Genomic DNA, 20,797 nt, shown 5'->3' with positions numbered 1-20,797 from the left:
TACCTAGGAATTACTTCTATAGTATTTTGAATCACAATCAGAATGTATTTACATTTTGCATAAAAAGACCCATCAAACTCGCAAAGGGTGGAGGTAAACCTCACATTATTATGGAGGAAACAGACAATCATATGTCTAATGTTCATTCAAATTGCACCAGAGGGGACAGGAACTAAAAAAAATTGCATTTTAGCAGACACAATTCTAGCTGGTAGGAAGCATCAGGAAACTTCCTTCAAGACAGACTCCATGTTGCCTACCTCACGGTTGGAAATAGACTTTTTATCCATTTCAAAGCTTCATTAGACTATCAAAGAGAGGGACCTGGAAACCCCAAGTTATCTATCAACTACGAAGACAAAGGTACCAGCCCTTTGGCTTGGGGGGATAGATCCTGACCTAGGAGCTCAGTCAGCTATCTTGATGGAAACATGTGGTGAAGATTTTACCTTGAACCCAGACTAGCTTGTTAAGTTTTAGTTACTAGAAAGTGTTTTATCTTTATTTCTCTTGTAACCATTTCTGACTTTAATCCTTTTATTTGCATTCACTTAAAATCTCTCTGTGCAATTAAATACACTTGTTTTATTTTTAATCTAAACTAATCCAGTGCTGTGTTTGAACTCAACTGTCTGGTAACTCCAGTTAAAATAACAAACTGTTGGATACTGACATTTTAAAGGAACAACAAATCTTAAAATTCCCCTGACTGTTCCAGAACAGGACTGGACATTTCAGAAAACACATGCATATTTGGGGCTAGGAAGAATGTGGAGTCACCTTACCGGGCATTAACCAAGACCGGTGGAGAACAGTGGAAGTCTATGATGTTGCAGGAAGGCTCCAGGACCCAAAGCGTTGGACCAGGGCTGCCAGTATATAGACATAGAGTGCTTGCTCATTGCTGACTTGTTGCAGACAGCTTCAGTAGCAAGGCATTGTCAGGTCACAGAGTAAGAGGTGACACATCTCTTCACTTGTTTGGATTGTACCCCAGCCAACTTTTCCTTTTCCTGGAGAAGGGTCAGGATTGGCATCAGTGCAGAAGGAATGGCACATCGGGCAGTTCAGCCCTCTGCACTGCTTCACCAAACTGTATTCCATGGAGGCACTTTGCAGTACTGGGGGAAGCCTGCAGTGGCTCCATTAATGACAAAGGCAAACACACACTTCTTGCCTTTGTAGTCGGTATGGTTCCAGGCTGATTTCCTGTCCTCCTGGGCTATGGAGCACTCCCCTTGCTCTATCTCAGGGATAAGACTCATCTCCTTAAGAATCCCCCTATAAATAAATTTAATACTAATTATGGCAGGAGTGAATGTTAACAAGATGTTCTGAAGCCTGAGCTGCCCTCCCTAGTCAGGAACGTTGTCTGTATCACACACCTGTGCCTGGGATAGCCCACGAAAGCTTATGCCCAAATAAATTTGTTAGTCTCTGAGGTGCCACAAGGACTCCTCACTGCTTTTGCTGATACAGACTAATCCCTGAGTCTTGTGATTCAACAGACATGCTCCCAGTATCCTTTCCCCCCTTTACATTTCCTGCACAGGTTTCACTGGCTGGACAGAGCTGCTGTGTCCTGTTTTCTTTCTTGCCAAACAATGAGCCTACGATTTCTGCTTATCATCTTAACTACCAAACTGGTACAATTCACTGGTGGAAATCTAGAACTGAAGAGTGAATTTCAGTGGATGCTTCCCTATACAACCAGATGAAAAGCATTATCACTGACTTTTTCAGCACACTTTAACACTGATGCTAACCCTGCAAGTAGGCAGATTTCAGACATGGGCATGGACAGACGGCAGAGAGCCTCAGCAGCACTCTCGCTCAGTTTTCTCTCGTTAATCTTCTCTATCACAGCATTTAGCAGCAGTTACTGGTGCGAAGGGACAAGAAAAGTTGCAAAACCTTTCTGTACAGATCAGAGGAAAGGGACTCACTGCATCCGCTTCAATAGCTCTGATCTGAACAATAGCAACGCCGTTCAGTATATCTGGGAGACAGGCGATGACAAGTTCATTGACCGAAAGTTTCACGCTGGCATCTGGTATTCATGTGAGGAGATTATTAATGGGGAAGGTGAGTGACAGCCAGACACATTTACTTCAAAAAGTGTTTAGCCAAAATGCTTCCTGATTATCTCCTGCTCCCTGTTCTCCTGCTGCTGTAGTGCTGTATGTTTTGTTGAGGGAGAAAGGTATCAGCACAAAGGTGCCACTTCTCCAGAGGGAGAAGATCCAAAGCTTCAGGAAGGATCGGAAAGAAACATGTTCAAATAAACCCTTAGAAATACTGTTATGAAGTTTAGAATGGCAGACCGCAGTGCAGATTCTTGATTTCAGTGATTAGCATTAGATGGTTAGATGAGCATTAACTGGCTAGGGCTACCACCATTAGAAATTAACAAGATTTGCTCTTCCGGTGAGAGCAGCAAGTTAAAAGGCTTTTAATGAGAAAGGTTTTAAATTGTTTTTTACTTTTCTGATATTATCTGTGAACTGGATTAAAATAAACGTGTCTGATGGGAATAATCTCTTTAGATCCTTGATTGCAAAATAGGAAGGGCAATGTTATTTCTTATTTTAAAATGTCATGTTAATGTACATATCATGTTAATTTACAGCAGCTCTTGCAAATACTATAGAAATGTGAGGAGTGTTTCCTAAGTAAAGAATTTCAAGAGAAGCCCTGATTTTGTGCTAAGAATGACATTTTATTGTAAAAGAAATGGATTCTCTTTTCTGGGTTTCCTCATTATCTGTGCCTCCCACTAAGGAGATGAAATTTGATCATTTTCTTTTCATCATGATGCTGTCACTCCTAAACAAAGGCAGAAGGTGCATTTTTTCCCCGCTGAAGAATAACTTGGCCATTTATTAATCATAAATGGTTGTACATAACCTATCCCCACTCTGAGTAACACTAAACACCGAGATGGCATAGAATGAAATTAGTTTGCCATAAAATGAAACTGCTGATTGATCTTGGATCTTTGTAAAATAAGGCTGTTTATTTAGTACAAGTATGGTGCGCACTGTAAGTCCAGATATCCAAGTTACTACAGTTTCTGCCCTTGTAGTCCCAAAGAGAGAGAGAGAAACAGAAAAAAGACAATAGAAGAGTCAGATCACTCCAGACCTATAAACGTCAAACCCTCGGCAACTAGAAGCCATAAATCTGGGGATCCCAATTCTGCTGTGCACTGGGCTTGACATCTTACATTGTAAACAACAGGGATCAGCAGAGAAGCCCTTCTGCTAAGACAGAACAAAGACTAGGAGATGGGAAACAGAGACATTCTGGAGGGGGTGATCCCTATAGATTGCAGAGGGGAGAGAGCTTTTATATCTTGTGCTGTGAGTGGCTGAAAAGACGAGCTGATTGGAATCAATTTAATGAGCTTTGTTCAGGGGGCTGGGATGGGGGTTTGAGTCTGACTTGTGAGCGCAAGAGGCTGGAGCCAAGTTTACACAACTCTATCGGAGCAGGAAGCAGGGGCATTCTATCGATCACCTGGAGGGGAAGCAAAGTGACAGAGTTTGGAGGGGCCACCACCTGTCAAGGGAACTCTGTTTTCACAATGAACCTTTTGAAAAATAATTTGGGAGTCTTCACCTAAGTTCCCCCCCAGCTTCGTCTCTGGCCCCTGATTGAAAGCGGGAGGGATTCTCTCACCTACCTCCAAACAGTGAGGCCACCCTCCCTTTATTCTTTTCCACTTTATGCCCTTGGGGCCCAACTCCTTTGCCACTGTATGTCCCCAGCACCCAACTCCTCTGTTGCTGCTGTTGCTTTACCCAGGCTGGAATGGCTGCTATGTTAGCCCAAGCAAATGCTTCAACACACAGATAGGTGGCACTACAGAGCAAATCCATTCCCTGAATTCACCACTAGATGGAGAGCTCTGCTCCACTCTCATCCCAGCCCCAGTCCTCCCTGTTCTACTTAGGGTGATCAGATGTCCCGATTTTATCGGGACTGTCCTGGTTTTTAGGGGCTTTGTGTTATATAGGATCCTATTACCCTCCATGACTCCCCATCCCGATTTTTCAAACTTGCTCTCTGGTCACCTTAGTTCTGCTCCACAATCCCCTGTGCATTCTTTTCTTCCTTGTTAGAGAATTGGCCCTTTTCCATAGAGTACCCTGGGGGTGGCTATCGCCCTACCAGCCCAATCATGCACACACACCATTCAGCCAGGACGGGGCTCTAGAGGAGCAGAAAGTGGGTGTGAGTGTGTGGTGTCAGTGGGGAAAGGTGCTGTATGAAGACATCTGGATTTCCTAGCTTTTGTTGGAGTTGCTGCTTAGGGGGCCAAGGCAGAAGGCCAGGCCAAATCCCCCTGGGCCACAGGAACTGTCCTTTCATGAATCAAGGTGAACTTTCTTTTCTTATTCTGTGCACTTAGCAGGATAGTGCCAGCCCATTCCTCAAACTCTGGGCCTCGCTTGTCACCATTAGCTGCATCCACTGTCCAGTCTCAACTCCTCTCTATTGCAAAAAGGTGTGCACATGTTATATGATCATACACATTTCATTTTTTTTGTTAAAAATACTATTCATTTTTTGGTCAAAAACTTTTGGTTTGGGGTTTTTCAGTTTTCCAATCAAACTCAAACATTTTAAAGGAAAACAGACATAGTTCATGAAAAATTCCATTTAGTTTAAAACCCAATTCTCAGTCAAAAACAAGTTAACACAAAATGTTCAACTAGCCCTCGTAAAGACATACCTGTGTTTAGGGTTAGGCTGGTGAACCACAGTTATGAAGGGAAGGGAAGCTGGGGAAGAGGGGTCCATTTTCTTCTCCACATCTGGGACATCACAAACTACATCACAAGAGATGGGGACCTGGCCTCTCCCATGCTCTCTACAGTGGTCTCTTATTGATTAATAAAGACGTAAAGGAGGGCAATCAGCCCTCTAATCAGCATGCCAATCTATTTTATGGAAGATAGATCTTGTCAAAATAACTTGATATCTTTTTTTAATGAGGTTACAAGTTTGGTTGACAAAGTTAATTGTGTTGATGTAATATACTTAGACTGCTGTAAGACTTTTGACTTGGTACTGCATTGGATCTTGATTAAGAAACTAGAATACTAAACAATTAACATGGCACACATTAAATGGATTAAAAACTTGCTAACCTACACATCTCAAAATGTAATTGTAAAGGAGGAATCATCATCATCAAACTGGTGTGTTTCTGGTGGGGTCCCGCAGGGATTGGTTCTTGGCCCTATGCTATTTAATATTTTTACTAGTGACTTGGAAGAAAACATAAAATCATCACTGATAAAGTTTCAGATGACAAAAAGATTGGGGGAAGAAGACAGGTCACTGATATAAAGTGATCAGGATCACTTGGCAAAGTAGTTACAAGCAAACAATATGAGTTTTAAGATGGCAAATGCAAACGTATATACAACAAGTACCAAAGAATGTAGGCCATCCTTACAGGATGGGGGACTCTATCCTAGGGAGCAATGACTCTGAAAAAGACTTGGGGATCATGATGGATAGTTAGCTGAATTTGAGCTCCCAGTGTAATGCAGTGGCCAGAAGGGTTAATGGGAGCCTTGAATGCATGAACAGAGGAATCTTGAGTAGAAGTAGAGAGATATTTTACTTCTGTATCTGATGTTGGTGTGACCGCTTCTGGAATACTGTGTCCAGCTTGATGCCCACAATTCCAGAAGGATGTTGATGATTTGAGAGAGTTCAGAGAAGAGCCACAAGAATGATTACAGGAATAGAAAACCTGCCTTATAGTGATAGACTCAAGGAGCTCAATCTATTTAGTTTAACAAAGAGAAGGCTAAGGGGTGACTTGATTAGTCTACACGTATTTCGTGGGAAGCAAATATTTGATAATGGGCTCTTCAATCTAGCAGACAAAGATATAAAACAATCCAATGGCTGACAATTGAGGATTGACAAATTCAGACTGAAAATAAGACATAACATTTTATCAGTGAGGGTAATTAATCATTGGAACAATCCACCATAGGCCATGGTGAATTCTCCATCACTGGCAATTTTTAATTGCATGTTTTTCTAAAAGATCTGCTCTAGTTCAAAGAGGAATTAATTCAGCGAAGTTCTTTGACCTGAGTTATGCAGGAGGTCAGACTAGAAGATCACAGTGACCCCTTCTAGCCATAGAACCCACACCACCCCTCACCCCCCGTCCCCTTTCCCAACATCCACATTGTACGATGTTCTGAAGTGCAGGAATGTTTGAGTGGTTCTGCTTTGTATTCATTTGTAGTGTCGGTGTACTAAGCTGCTTGAACCAGAACTGCTGAACAGCTCTTATAAAACAGATAAAGGAGCTAGCGAACAGAAGCAAATGGAAGTTTTGTGAGGGAGTTCTCCAGGTAAAGGAGGAGCAACTATGTGACACTTGGAGTGAGTTTGTTGTCTGTTTGTTTGTTGTTGTGTGCTTGTTGCTTGGCATTTGTTGCTTGATGGAAGTTTATAGTGTGGTCTGTCTGAGAAGCCGTTTGCTGAGCCTAGCAGCCTGTTAGGCAAGGCTGAGAGCTTCCTAATAAGGTTTTAGCCTGCCATCCTTTGATCCCTACTTCCTGTAGGATCCCTTGATAAGGGGGCATGGCTACTGAGGAACAGGGGTTTAAAAAGCCAGCCCCTAAGCGACCGGAGGAGCTAGCGAACAACGGTGTGTTGCAAAGGAGTTTAGAGATGGAACGTGAGAGCCAGACACATCCAGCAGTCTCTAAATTTAGGCAATAGTGCCTCCATGATTGAAAGAGGGCTCTAACCTGCTGCTTCTGGTTAAGCCAGTGGCTAGCCCTCCTGCAGCTTTGCAAGGGGGGAGTGTGACCAAAAGTATCCCTGTATTCACACCCTACACACCACTGCACCAAGCTTTGTTCGGTATCACTGGAAAACTAATAACTTGCTGGTCAATAACATGGTGAACTGTGTGTAGCAATGTTGTATGTCAAGTTATGAATCCCCTGTATGATGTTATTATCACATGTTCAAACCCACACAACCCTACCTAGGCAAAAGTTGTTAATGAGGTTTATCCTAAATTTTACCTTAATTTATAAATAAGTAATAAACAGGGTCTTCAAGACAGCAGGGGAAAAAGATGGCAGGAGACAAAGCAACGTTGCATTTCAGCAAACACAGATGAGGAGAAAGAGCATGGAGCCTCCTTCAACACCAGACTCTATGTTGCCTTCTTTACTGCTTGAATAAACTTTACTTTACAGGGTAAGTCTCAGAAGAATCTACTTCAAAGGTTCACTGGATTATAAGAGAGAGGGGCAGAGAATCCCAAGTTATATCTCTGTCTTTCACCTAAGAAGACAAAGGCATTTTTGGGCCATTGGGAGAGATTCTGACCATCTTGCCAGAAAACTGTGGGCGAAAAAAGCCATCTTAACAAAGCCTGGAACCAAAACTTGGAAGATTAAGTTTCAGACTTTTAGATGCATGTTTTCACTTTTATTTGCTTGCAAACATTTCAGTCTTAGAATCATAGAAACATAGAATTGTGGGACAGGAAGGGACCTCGAGAGGTCATCTAGTCCAGTCCCCTGCACTCATGGCAGGACCAAGTATTTTCTAAACTGATAGGTGTTTGTCTAACCTGCTCTTAAAAATCTCCAATGATGGAGATTCCACAACCTCCCTAGGCAATTTATTACAGTGCTTAACCACCTTGACATTTAGGAACCAACCTAAACATCCATTGCTGAAATTTAAGCCCAACACTTCTTGCCCTACCCTCAGAGATTAAAGAGAACAATTTTTCTCCCTCTTCTCCCTTTTCTCCCTCTTAAAACAAGCTTTTATGTACTTGAAAACTGTTATCATATCCCCTTTCAGTCTTTTCTTCTCCAGCCTAAATAAACCCATTTTTTTATGTCTTCCCTCATACGTCACGTTTTATAGATCTTTAATCTTTTTTGTTGCTCTCTTTTGGACTTTCTCCAATTTGTCCACATCTTTCCTGAAATGTGGTGCCCAGAACTGGACACAATACTCCAGTTGAGGCCTAACCAGTGCGGAGTAAAGCATAAGAAATACTTCTTGTGTCTTACTTACAACACTCCTGCTAATACATCCCAGAATGATGTTTGCTTTTTTTTTTTTTTTTTTTTTTTTGGCAACAGTGTTACACTGTTGACTCATATTTAGCTTGTGGTCCACTATGACCCCCAGATCCCTTTCCGCAGTACTCCTTCCTAGGCAGTCATTTCCCATTTTGTATGTGTGCAACTGATTGTTCCTTCCTAAGTGGAGTACTTTGCATTTTCCCTTATTGAATTTCATCCTATTTACTTCAGACCATTTCTCCAGATCATTTTGAACTTTAATCCTGTCATCCAAAGAATCTGCTCCCCCTCACAGCTTGGTATCATCCACAAACTTTATAAGTTTGTCATTATATAAATCATTGATGACGATATTGAACTGAATCAGACCCAGAACTGATCCCTGCAGGACCCCACTCATTATGCCCTTCCAGCTTGACTGTGAACTACTGATAACTACTCGCTGGGAATGGTTTTCCAACCAGTTACTAGCTGCACCTAGATTGTATTTTCCTACTTTCCTCCTTCCCCTCCCCCCAGTGCCTCCTGCCCACTGCTGAACAGTGGTGGGTGGGAAGTGTTGGGGGAGAGAGGTGGAGCTGATTGGCGGGGCCTGCCAGTGGGTGCTGAGCACCCATTCTTTTTTTCCCCATGGGTTCTCCAGCCCCAGAGCACCCACAGGGTCGGCAGCCAATCTTTAGTAAATTAATTAAAGATTTATTAATAAAAAAAGAAAAGAAGAGCATTATTAAAAGGTTAAAATGAATCATATACATTATAGCTGATTTCAGAGTCTCTAGATCAGGATAGTAGCAGTGATGTTAAATCTGCTAGCCTGCAATAAGTCTCTCTGGATCAATCCATCTTGTGGATGTTACCCAGGAACACAACATGTTTGAGATACCAATACATTGAGAAGATTTATAGCTTCATATACAATGACAATACAGGCATATAAACAGGATAACATTGTTCAACAGATCACAACTTTTCCATTTTCCCTTGATACCTTACAAGGCATACTTTGTATAAGATTTATCACAGTTGTGCAACTGTGTTGATACATCAGTGATCATACCTTAGTGTAAGCATGTGTGGCGCTCTGTACCTCAAAGCAGCACCCTGGAACCCACATCTTTCTTTTTCTACAGCATCAAAAGGTGCATGGGAGATGGAGTTGTGGGTGCATGGGGGTGAAGTTGGGAGTGCCTAGGGGATGGGGGTGCATGAGGGTGAAGTTGGGATACAAAGGGGATTTAGGGATGGGAATGGGGATGAAGTTAGGGTGTATGGGGGTGAGGTTGGGAAGACAGAGTCCAGCACTAGCTTGGACCTCTCTCCCCTCCTACCAGAGACTACAAATCTCCCTGAATTTATTTGAAAATGTTTGTCATTATGCCCTAACCAACAAGATCTGTTACTGATCACTTTGAATTGTAACAGTTTCAGTACCTAGGGTATTTGCAACCTTTCCATTTCCTGCCAGTCCTAGTCAAATACCCTTTCCCTTAGCCACATGTCTGAGTGGTTACTGGGCTGCACAAGGACTGGCGACTCCAAGGCCTAGCTGCTTAAGTACCTACAATGTTTGCTTCCATTGTATTTAATTTAGATGGACTAAATGGGCCCAAAGAGTCAAAGGTTTTAACACAACTCTGGCAATGTCCAGCATTAAACAGTTTTAAACAAGATTTGGGGTTTGGTCTGCGGAGACCTCAGCCTGCTCAGTACAATGGCAAACAACCCATTAAAAATCTTTTTGTTAAAGATACAGAAAAAGGAGAAAGCGTTAAAGCATTTGAAATGTAAAGTATTAAGTAAGTTTTCATTTTAACAACAACCCTTATTCCCTTTCCCTTTAGGTAGAAAGAGTCTTTAGAAAAACCGCCTCCCCTTGTCTGACAGTCATTTAGATGATATTAAAAATGGTAATAACTGTTTTTTGGGGGGAAAGAGAAGTTAGTTGAGGAGGGATAGAGCTGTTGTTGCTGTGGTTGTCCAATCCCACTTCATGGAAGATAAAACAAGACAAACACAGGAGTGAAAAAGAAAAGAACAGCAAAGATAGAAAATGCAGCTTCTGCATCTGGTGTTGACTCTCACTTGCAACCTCACTGATGGAGAAATATAGGCCCAGCAACATAAGCCACACCAGGAGACAGGGAGTGTGGCAACCATGATGGTGAAGATTGCGCCTTCCCCTTTTTTTGCAGTCAGCAATTGTCCCCTAAAATCTTTTTTTGAGGACCCCAGAAGGGAGTGATGGGTGGAATACCCCATCCCTTCATTATTTCGTTCACCAATTTGGCCTAAATTCTGACACACCAATTTTGGTTCATTAATTTCCAGTCCCACACTTCTCTGGTTTACCCAACTTGATCGTAACACAGTCCTTGAGTTATATCATTTGGCCTTTTGTTTGTACTAATTTGTCTCCCTTTTGCACCTTTTCTCATTAACATTTATTATTATAAGTTATTGTGACACATTATAAACTTTCTCATAGTTTTTACAGTTGAGATCACAATTCAGATAAATTTGTCGGCCCAATTATTACACCACCTCTGGGTTGTGGGACATGTCACACTCTACTGGCACCCTAGGTTTACTGAGCAAGACCATTACCATTGTAATCATTGGGGTTGCTAGTGCCATATATAGAAATTGTATCACCTCCCTATTGGTACTCAATATTCCCCTGTTTATTCACCCAAGTATTGCATTAGGCATCTTAGCCTCACACTGGGAACTTCTCTGCATTTGTTTTCCACTATGCCATCTAAATCCTTTTCGGAGTCATTGCTGTCCTATCTTCTGGTTCATGGGTGTATGACCTTGCATTAGGCTATATCCTATGCAGTCTGAACTGCTCTTTATAACTGATCTGTCCTTATTATCATGTTCCACTCCAACATTTTTGAGTCACCTACAAACTTTTTCGAAAGTGGTCTTATATTTTCTTCTAGATTGGGTCAAAAGAAACCTGATGAGGTTCAACAAGGACAAGTGCAGAGACCTGCACTTAGGATGGAAGAATCCCATTCACTGTTACAGACTAGGGATCGAATGGCTAGGAAGCAGTTCTGCAGAAAAGGACCTAGGGGTTACAGTGGACGAGAAGCTGGATATGAGTCAACAGTGTGCCCTTGTTGCCAAGAAGGCTAATGGCATTTTGGGCTGTATAAGTAGGGGCATTGCCAGCAGATCAAGGGACGTGATCATTCCCCTCTATTTGACATTGGTGAGGCCTCATCTGGAGTACTGTGTCCAGTTTTGGGCCCCACACTATAAGAAGGATGTGGAAAAATTGGAAAGAGTCCCGCAGAGGGCAACAAAAATGATTAGGGGGCTGGAGCACATGACTTATGAGGAGAGGCTGAACGAACTGGGATTGTTTAGTCTGCAGAAGAGAAGAATGAGGGGGGATTTGATAGCTGCTTTCAGCTACCTGAAAGGGGGTTCTAAAGAGGATGGATCTAGACTGTTCTCAGTGGTACCAGATGACAGAACAAGGATTAATGGTCTCAAGTTGCAGTGAGGGAGGTTTAGGTTGGATATTAGGAAAAACATTTTCACTAGGAGGGTGGTGAAGCACTGGAATGGGTTACCTAGGGAGGTGGTAGAATCTCCTTCCTTAGAGGTTTTTAAGGTCAGGCTTGACAAAGCCCTGGCTGGGATGATTTAGTTGGGAATAAGAACAGGAGTACTTGTGGCACCTTAGAGACTAACAAATTTATTAGAGCATAAGCTTTCGTGGACTACAGCCCACTTCTTCAGATGCATATAGAGTGGAATAGATATTGAGGAGATATATATACACACATACAGAGAGCATAAACAGGTGGGAGTTGTCTTACCAACTCTGAGAGGCCAATTAAGTAAGAGAAAAAAAACTTTTGAAGTGATAATCAAGATAGCCCAGTACAGACAGTTTGATAAGAAGTGTGAGAATACTTACAAGGGGAGGTAGAGTCAATGTTTGTAATGGCTCAGCCATTCCCAGTCCTTATTCAATCCTGAGTTGATTGTGTCTAGTTTGCATATCAATTCCAGCTCAGCAGTCTCTCGTTGGAGTCTGTTTTTGAAGTTTTTCTGTTGTAATATAGCCACCCGCAGGTCTGTCATTGAATGACCAGACAGGTTAAAGTGTTCTCCCACTGGTTTTTGAGTATTATGATTCCTGATGTCAGATTTGTGTCCATTAATTAGTTGGGAATTGTTCCTGCTTTGAGCAGGGGGTCGGACTAGATGACCTCCTGAGGTCCCTTCCAACCCTGATATTCTATGATTCTATGATTTTTTAGTCTCTAAGGTGCCACAAGGACTCCTTGTTGTTTTTGCTGATACAGACTAACACGGCTACCACTCTAATTTATAATTGTTTGGGAACCTGGACTCAGAATGTCCTGAGTTTTATGCAGTTACTATAATAAATTTAGTGTTTTATTCACTTAGTTTGGGCTGGAAAATATAGTGCATGGTATAGTAAAACAAGTGCTCCTCTTGGTTCTAAACTAAAACCAGCACGTATGTTTATACATGCATTCAGTGAAATGTCTTTCACGACAATTTGAATACAGGAGGACATTTTGCCTTTCTTTGCATTGTAGTCATCTAGTTCTGCATTTTATTTTTAAACTTTAAATTTGTATGTGTCTTTTAGGTGAGAAATGTAGAAGTTTTATCAGTCTGACTCCACCTGCAGATCGAGGTAAATATGTATTTCCAGTACTTCAGGGCTCTGTAACCTTCCTACTTTACAGTTAGCATTCTAAATATTTTCTCCTTTGTGCCTTTGGAAATATCCCCTTTAATCTCTTACGAAGGCTTTGGGGGCTTTATTTGGGTTTTCCAAACTCCAAGATGAAGCCCAAATCTGATAAAATATAAGGGTGGGAGTTTCGAAAGCATTGGACCTGATTTTAAAGGTATTCAGACATCCAGTGGGGTGAGAAAAGCTGTTTTGTTCAACTCTTGCTTAGTCTAAAAGTTTAGGATTTAGAATGCGTGTTTACTTTTTATTTTCATAAGGAACTATCTCTGTTCTTTAGGCCTACCACATATAATCTCTTAAAATCTATATTTGTGTAGTTAACAAACTTTTTTTAATGTTTTATCCTTACCCGTGAGTTTGTCTACTAACACGTCAACTCCCTTCTCACCTCAGTGGTGGATAGATAGTGCATTAGCTGAGCAGGATTAACAGGGTACTCTGAATTCTGCTTAGTGAGGCTCAGGGAGGAGGCATAGATGGCTCTTTGCTAACTTCCTGCCTCACAGTCCTGGGGTAACTTCAGGAGTGCTCTAATTTACCCTGGCTGGAACAACTCCCAAAGGGCTCTTCTATCAGCTCAGGCTCCCCACAGTGTAGTGAGCTCTGGCCATGCCTACTCAGACTCCTGGAGGCGAGAAGTGGGTAGTGTATACCTGGCTATGCCAACCTCCCTTTACACAAGGGGAATTCCAGCTACCCTGTAAGAGCAGGATTCCTTCCCCTTTGAGCCACGGGACACAGTGGCAGAGTTCAGATTATTTTCTAATGAACAATGGGTTATCTTATGCTTGTCCATGTATGTAGCACTTGTAGGAAATAAGTCTACACAAATATCTCTTCACCTTCCATTAACTGTGGATTTTTGCATGCTGATGTCTAATCTAACTGCCATTTTAGGCACCAAAATCCCAGAATCAGGTCCCACTGGGATTCACAAAACCCCCACTCAGCTGATCCCGAATGCTGTAGGTGCCTAAACTCACTCAGTGCCTCCATTCTTGCAGTAAAAGCTACCTGGGTTTCTGTTTCTGTGCTCTGCGCAGTGCAAACCCATGCTAGGCGTCCACACATCTAAGTTCCAGAGCAAGTCACAAACTGGGGGAAAATAGGTGTTCCTCCACCTACTTCGTCTGCGGGGCCCTATCCAGTGAGTGCTCAGAGCTTTGCCTATCGGATCAAGCCCCTACAGGTGAGCTTACACGGAAGAGTGGTGCGGGGTGGGGGAGGAGGAATTCTCTCATAACTTTTAGCCCAGGGGTTAGGGCACTCACCTGGGAACCCCCCACTTCAAATCCCACAGTCACCTGAAAGGAGGGAAGAGATTTGAAAAGTGATCTACCATCTCTCTGGCGAGCATCCTAGCCACAGGGCCATGGACTATTCTACTATGGCGACTTCCCCATCTCTCCTGTTGAAGCTGTTGCATTGTGGATAATAACTAAAAAAAAGGGTATGGGAGTAGGGGGACTGGACCTGAGCTACCCATCTCATAAGGGAGCACGCTAACCAGCAAGCTACAGAGTCATTCTCTCTCTCTGTCACGGTCTCTCTCTCTCATTGGCAACAGCTTCACAGGAGAGACTGAGGGAGCCCCTAGATCAGAATATCTCTCAGCCCAGGGATTAGGGCATACATCTGATAGATGACAGATCCCTGTTCAAATTCCTTCTCCCCCACAGGCGGTCTCCCACATCCCAGGTGAGTACCCTAAGCACAGGGCTAAACGTTAGCAGGGATGTCTTTCTTGCTAAGATGGTGTAGGCACTTACTGACAAGAAAGGGTTTGTAGCTGAGAATCCCAAGCAGAGCTAGGCACCTCCCTGAAGCCCAGACTTAGGCACCTATCTCTGCCCCACCCCTGGCTCTGGCATCTCTCATTGGCTAGCTTACGCAAGGAGCCCCCTAGCATGCTGATGTTTGTGAATTGCAGTCTACAGTGCCTGTCTCTCCCCGTTCACTCTATAGGAAGCCTAGGTTCCGAACTCAGGCTTTGTGAATCGCAGGGATTTTCTAGGCACCTAAAAGTTAGGTGTGGTGATGCTCAGTATGACTGTGTCTAAGTTCCTAGGTGAATCTAGCCCGAGGTGTCTGAAGTCGGGCATCAAAATTAGTGAACACTTGCCACTTTTGACCTTAATCTTCTTGTGCCTCAGTTCCACACAGATAAAGTGGGAGTATGTACTGGGGTCTACAAACCCCATATTGAGCGTAGACAGAGGGAGAGGAGAACCTCTCCTGTTTACAAGCAAGCAGCTTGATCCCACCACCCCGCAGCTGCCAACCATGGAGACAGGCACCCACAGCTGCAACCAATAAAGGAAACAAGACCTGATATCAAGGAGAGAGTTCAGAGATGGAAGGGGGGCAGAAAGGCCTGGGATAGTAAAGGGGAGACAGCCCTGCACCAGGCTGTCTCCAAGAAAGAACCAAGAGACTGAAGCAGACTGCAAGCCCTATAATCGAAGGCCTGCTAGTCTTAATTAGAGATGAAAGTCTAAGTATTGACCTGATTGAAGAGATGCTATGGGTAGTCAGCCAGGAGAAGCTGGAGCCCCTTGAAAGACCACACCAATGACCACCACAAGGTAATATCATCCCCTCTCTCAGGGGTGCTGTGAAAATACATTCATTAATGTTTGTAAAACATGAAATGTGATCCTATGGGGATAACTACCATAGAATGCCCATGAGGAAATTACCAATTGTGTGTTCAGTGTAGGTAGCTTGAATGGTGTGTGGTAAATAAATAAGGTCTGAGGCCTCTAAATAAGGAGGACAAAAGAAATATTCAGTCATTGAGTATCATCTGTGCCATGCACTGAATAAGCTAAATTAAGTGGATAAATCTAATACTAGTTAATGCTTTAAAAAATCTAGAAGAAAATATAACCTCCTTCTTCCGGGCTTAAGCCTATCTTTAACTATTAGGGATCAGGATGAAACCTTCCTAGGGAGGGGCAGATTATCCTACACCTGCCCATTGCAAGGTTTCTTGCATCTTCCTTTTCAGCAGCTGTTATTAGCCAATGTCCAAGACAGAAGACTGGGCTAGAGGGATCTAGGGTCTGATCCAGTCTGGGAATTTCTGGCTTAGGCCAGGTCTACACTAACCCCCTAATTCGAACTAAGGTACGCAACTTCAGCTACGTGAATAACGTAGCTGAAGTTCGAAGTACCTTAGTTCGAACTTACCTTGGTCCACACTCGGCAGGCAGGCTCCCCCGTCGACTCCGCGGTACTCCTCTCGCCGAGCTGGAGTACCGCAGTCAACGGCGAGCACTTCCGGGTTCGACTTATCGCGTCCAGACAAGACGCGATAAGTCGAACCCAGAAGTTCGATCGCTCGCCGCCGAACTACCGGGTAAGTGTAGCCAAGGTCTTAGAGAATGAACTAAGGTTGGTGGGATGTGGAAACAAAATGCATAATAAAAATGATTTCCTCTTCCCTTCCCTATGCTTTGAGGCAAACCCACAGCCAGACCAGGGCTGCTCACTCACCTGACACGATTCACTTCTCCCACAGAGCCTGCACTGACTCAGCTCTCAGGCATGCTGCAGCAGCCTATCCCTGAGTAGGCTCTGGGTCAGATGACCTCAGGCACAGGTATTTCACTCAGCCCAGCAGAGCTGTAAGTTAGTCTGTGCAACAGCGCTACCTGGCTAGAAATCCTCCTACTGCCTCACAGAATCCCTAGGCTTCCAGCCTGACCCTAGCCTCACCTGAGTCTTGTTCTTGCCTGCTTCAGTCTTGTCTATGGCCTGCCCTGACCCTGATCCCCAGATTATTGCACTAATTCCAACCCAGCTTTGACTTTTGTCCTGCATTGAGTTCTAACTATGATGCTGATTTCGCTTGTCCATGGATGATAATCACAATTCTGACCCACGGTCTGTCCCTGGGCCCCAGTTTCAGTGCTGCCTTCAGCCTGGTCCTAACCCTATGTTCAGCTTCAAACCTTAGTACCAGTTCTCACCCACTGATCCAACTGCCAAGCCTGACTGCCTACAATCCAGAGCCTGATAGTTTGCACAGACTCCACTGTAGTGGACCCTAGGCCTAGATGGACCACCTGGGTGCTGCAGCCCGAGAAATGTCATCCCTACTCTAGAACCAATTGCCCAGCTAAAGTTAGAGAATGCTTCCCTCCAAGTGCTGGTTCAGACCCCTCCAGGAACTTTTGGCCCACCCATGATAGAAGCCCTGGAGTGTGGTTCAAAAATTCCCTTGCCAGAGTGGTTTGATGGTGACTGCCACATGTTTTGAGGTTTTATTAACCAGTGTCACCCACACGATCAGATGAAGGTGGGATTTGTTATCAATGTACTGTCTAGAGAAGCCCTAGAGTGGGCCCCACCCATACTGGAACAGGTCAACATGATGCTTGGCCATTTTGAGTACTTCATCCATTCCTTCTTGTTAATATTCAGTGACCCCAACCAAGTATGCAACATCAAAGCAGCCCTATAGTTCCTCAGCCAGTGTTAGTGACCTGTCTCCACCTATGCAGTCCACTTCTGGAGCCTGACCACTGGTATGGTTTGGAATGATGCAGCCCAAATCTATAATTTCCATTGGGGATTGAATGATGCTGTAAAGGAGGATCTGGCTCTTGTTCCTCCCCCCCACCGTGCTGAGTTGGTACCCTACATCAAGCTTTGCATAAGAATCAAGAACCAGCTGCTTGAGCATTGCCTGGAAAAGAAATAGGCTTCTAACCATTCTCAGCCTAGTGTCAAGGGCCCCATGCATGTCCTTTGCCCAGTTCCAGACTTGATCCCATGCAAACCGATAGCACCACTGGGTTTATCACAGACCAACAGAAGGATTACTGGTGCCGAAATGGCCTTGCCTGTACTGCAGAGAAAGTGGCCACTTCACCTCAGAGTGCTCTCACAATCCCAGACTCGCTACAGTGCCAGAAAACCACTCGATCCAGCCCCGGTAGAGGAGTCATGGTTGGACCTAATGCAGAGAGCAAACCCCCAAATGGATCTACTCTGCAGCCTACATTTGCCCATGCACCATTGGAGCACCACCAGCCACACCAGCAGATCCCCCTCCAGCTCTGGGTCCCAGCCACACCTGAAAGACTGCAAGCCCTATAAGCCCTGTACCCTGCTTTCATTGATCAACTCTGGGTTTTCCAGAAACTTTATGGACTTCACCTATGCTGGAGCCAACCATTTGCCCAGGCAAAGGAAGCATGTCCCAGAGCAGGTGAAGACTATTCATGGTAGTATGCTGACTTCCGGCCAGTTTCCTAAAAAACAGCACCTCTCCAGGTCAAGATAGGAGACCACCAGGAAATTATGCAGTTTGACATTCTCCTGCTGATCATGAGCTCCTAGAATGGGTCAGTACAGCAAAGATCTTCATCAAGCTTAACTTGCATGGTGCATACAACTTGGTCTGCATCCGGGAGGGTGACAAATGGAAAACCGCTTTCTGCATCAGGTATTGCCACTGTGAGTACCTGGTTATGCCCTTTGGCGTCTCCAAAACCATGGCCACATTCCAGTATTTCATGAATAATATCTTCAAAGATATTGTAGACCAGTTCATTCTGATCTACTTAGATGACATCCTCATCTTCTTAGAAAACCAGACTCTGCATGACCAGGATGTCCAAAAGTGCTGGAACACCTCAGGAAAAATGACCTGTATGCCAAACCAGAAAAATGTGAGTTTGACTGCACCACCATTGATTTCCTGGATTACGTCATCTTGTCTAGTGAGATCACTATGTATCCACATCACCATTGTGGACTGGGCCTGTGACATCAAATGCTTCCTGAGATTCACAAACTTTTACTGGAGGTTCATCACCCAGGTAATGTCCCCCATTACCTAACTCTTCCATAAGAATTCCGCATTCATCTTGCAGTCAGTGGCCCAATGTGCTCTTGAACAACTAAAGAAGGCCTTCATCTCTGCACCTATATTGAAGCACCGAAACCCATCCCAGCCTTTTGTTGTCAAGACAGACACTTCCAATTATGCCATTGGGGCAGCACTGTCAGAATCCCAGAGTGTCACCAAGCATTCTCCATCCATCAGGACCACCTTTGAAGAGTGGCATCACCTCTCAGAGGGTGCATATTTCCCCATCCAGGTATTCACCAACCATAAAAACTCAGAACACTTGTGATCCACGAAGACCAAATCCAATGGTCCCTGTTTGTTTCTTTGTTCTTGTCTGAAGTTCATGCTGCATTATTGTTCTGGAGACAAATGGCAAGCCTGATGTATTCTCCCACAAGAGGGAGTACCTTGATGGCAAGGAAGGACCATCTGAACTTTCCACCATCCTGAAGACCCACCATTTCACCAATGTATTTGTGAACATGGACCTCTTATCCCTTGTAAAATCCTCTCTACAGAGCTACCAGTTTGCGAGTAAACAGATGTTGCACAATACCAACCCCGACCCAGGCTTCTCTGTTAGAAATGGAGTACTTCCATTCAAATACTGTGTTTATGCCCCCACAGGCCCGTACCATCTTGCAACTCTCTGACTATGCCACAACTCCCCTCTGGTCAGCTATTTTGGACATGGAAGACTACAAAACTGATTGTGTGACATTTCTGGTGGTCTAGACTGCACACCTCTGTGAGATCATACATTGACGCATGTGAAGGTTCCCATGCTGTATGAAGGTCCCCCATACTAAGCTACTGGGCTACTTGATCTCCCTACGTATTCCATCCCAATCCTGGGAATCAATATCAATGGATTTTATTGTGGAGCTCCCTAACTCCAGAACTGTAGTCATAGATGTAGACCTCCTATCCAAGATGTCTCACTTCGTGCTCTGCTGTAAGATTCCCACGGCCGAAATGACAGCCCATGTTGTCTTAACCCATTCAGCTTGCAAACATGGTCAATCTTCCAATATCATGTCAGACCGCAGACCGGATTTTGTCGCCCACCTTTGGCAGGAACTCTTCTGCCTCTTAGATGTTGACCTACATCTCTCCACTACTTGTGATGCCCAAATGTATGGGCAGTCAGAACAGACATGTGGTGGTTTCCACCAGGACAACTGAGTCCAACTCTTACCCTTCGCAGAGTTTGTCTATAACAATTCTAAACATAAGTCTACCCAGCAAAGCCCCTTTTTCTCCAGCTACAGTTTCCACCCTAGGTTCTACCCATCATGAACCTCAACTTCCCACATCCCTGCAGCCTCTAATCTGGTCGAATACCTCCTTCATATCCAGGAGGAAGTAAGCTTGACACCACCAAGGTAGACTATAAGTGGTTTGCTGACCACCACTAATAGACCAAACCTCCCATCAGTGTTGGCTTTATACAAAACACTTGGACACCTCATGTCCCTCACACAAACTTGACTACTGGTACCTTGGTCCCTTCCTTGTCATTGAGCAAATTAAGTTGGTCACTTTCTGCCTCCAGTTACCCCCCACCGCGACATGTTCCATGTCTGCCTACTGAAATAGCACACCCACAACTCCCTGTCAGGATGAACAGAAGCTGTTTCTCCTCCAGTCATGGTGCAAGGTCAGGAATAATAACTGGTGAATCAGGTCCTCAGAGAAGCTCCTATACCTAATAGATTGGGAAGGTTATGGCCCAGAGGAGCACTCATGGGACTGGGAGCCAGTGAACAACATCCGTGGCCCCAACGTGATCTGTGACTTCCATCAGTCCCATCCCAACAAACCAGTCCCAGGAATGCCTGGGATGCACCCTCATAGGAGGGTAAGGTGAGGCAACCCCACAACCAGACCAGGGCTACTCATTCAGGTGATATGACTCACCCCTCCAACAGAGCCTGCAGTGACTCAACCATGCTGCAGCCTGGAGCAGGAACTGGGTCAGATGACCCCCAGGAACAGGTATTTCCCTGACCCCACCAGAGCTGCAAGTTAGTCTATGCAACAGCACTACCCAGCCAGGAACTCTCCTGATGCTTCATGTGT

General features: G+C 44.2%; 1 protein-coding gene across 1 annotated transcript in view; it reads left to right on the top strand.

Annotated features, from left to right (window-relative positions):
* The first annotated feature begins 1,790 nt into the window (after positions 1–1,790).
* The window catches only part of GSG1L2 (GSG1 like 2), a 59,793-nt gene continuing 40,786 nt past the window's right edge, over positions 1,791–20,797 (top strand). Inside the window, exons 1-2 of the mRNA XM_034790295.1 lie at positions 1,791–2,085; positions 12,742–12,789. Of these exons, the coding sequence (XP_034646186.1) occupies positions 1,791–2,085; positions 12,742–12,789 (343 nt within the window). The remainder of the gene's footprint in view (positions 2,086–12,741; positions 12,790–20,797) is intronic.

The sequence above is a fragment of the Trachemys scripta genome, chromosome 14 (assembly GCF_013100865.1).
Source record: "Trachemys scripta elegans isolate TJP31775 chromosome 14, CAS_Tse_1.0, whole genome shotgun sequence".
Lineage (NCBI taxonomy): Eukaryota > Metazoa > Chordata > Testudines > Emydidae > Trachemys > Trachemys scripta.
Note: the sequence above shows the minus strand (reverse complement) of the source record. Positions and strands in the feature narration are given on the sequence as shown.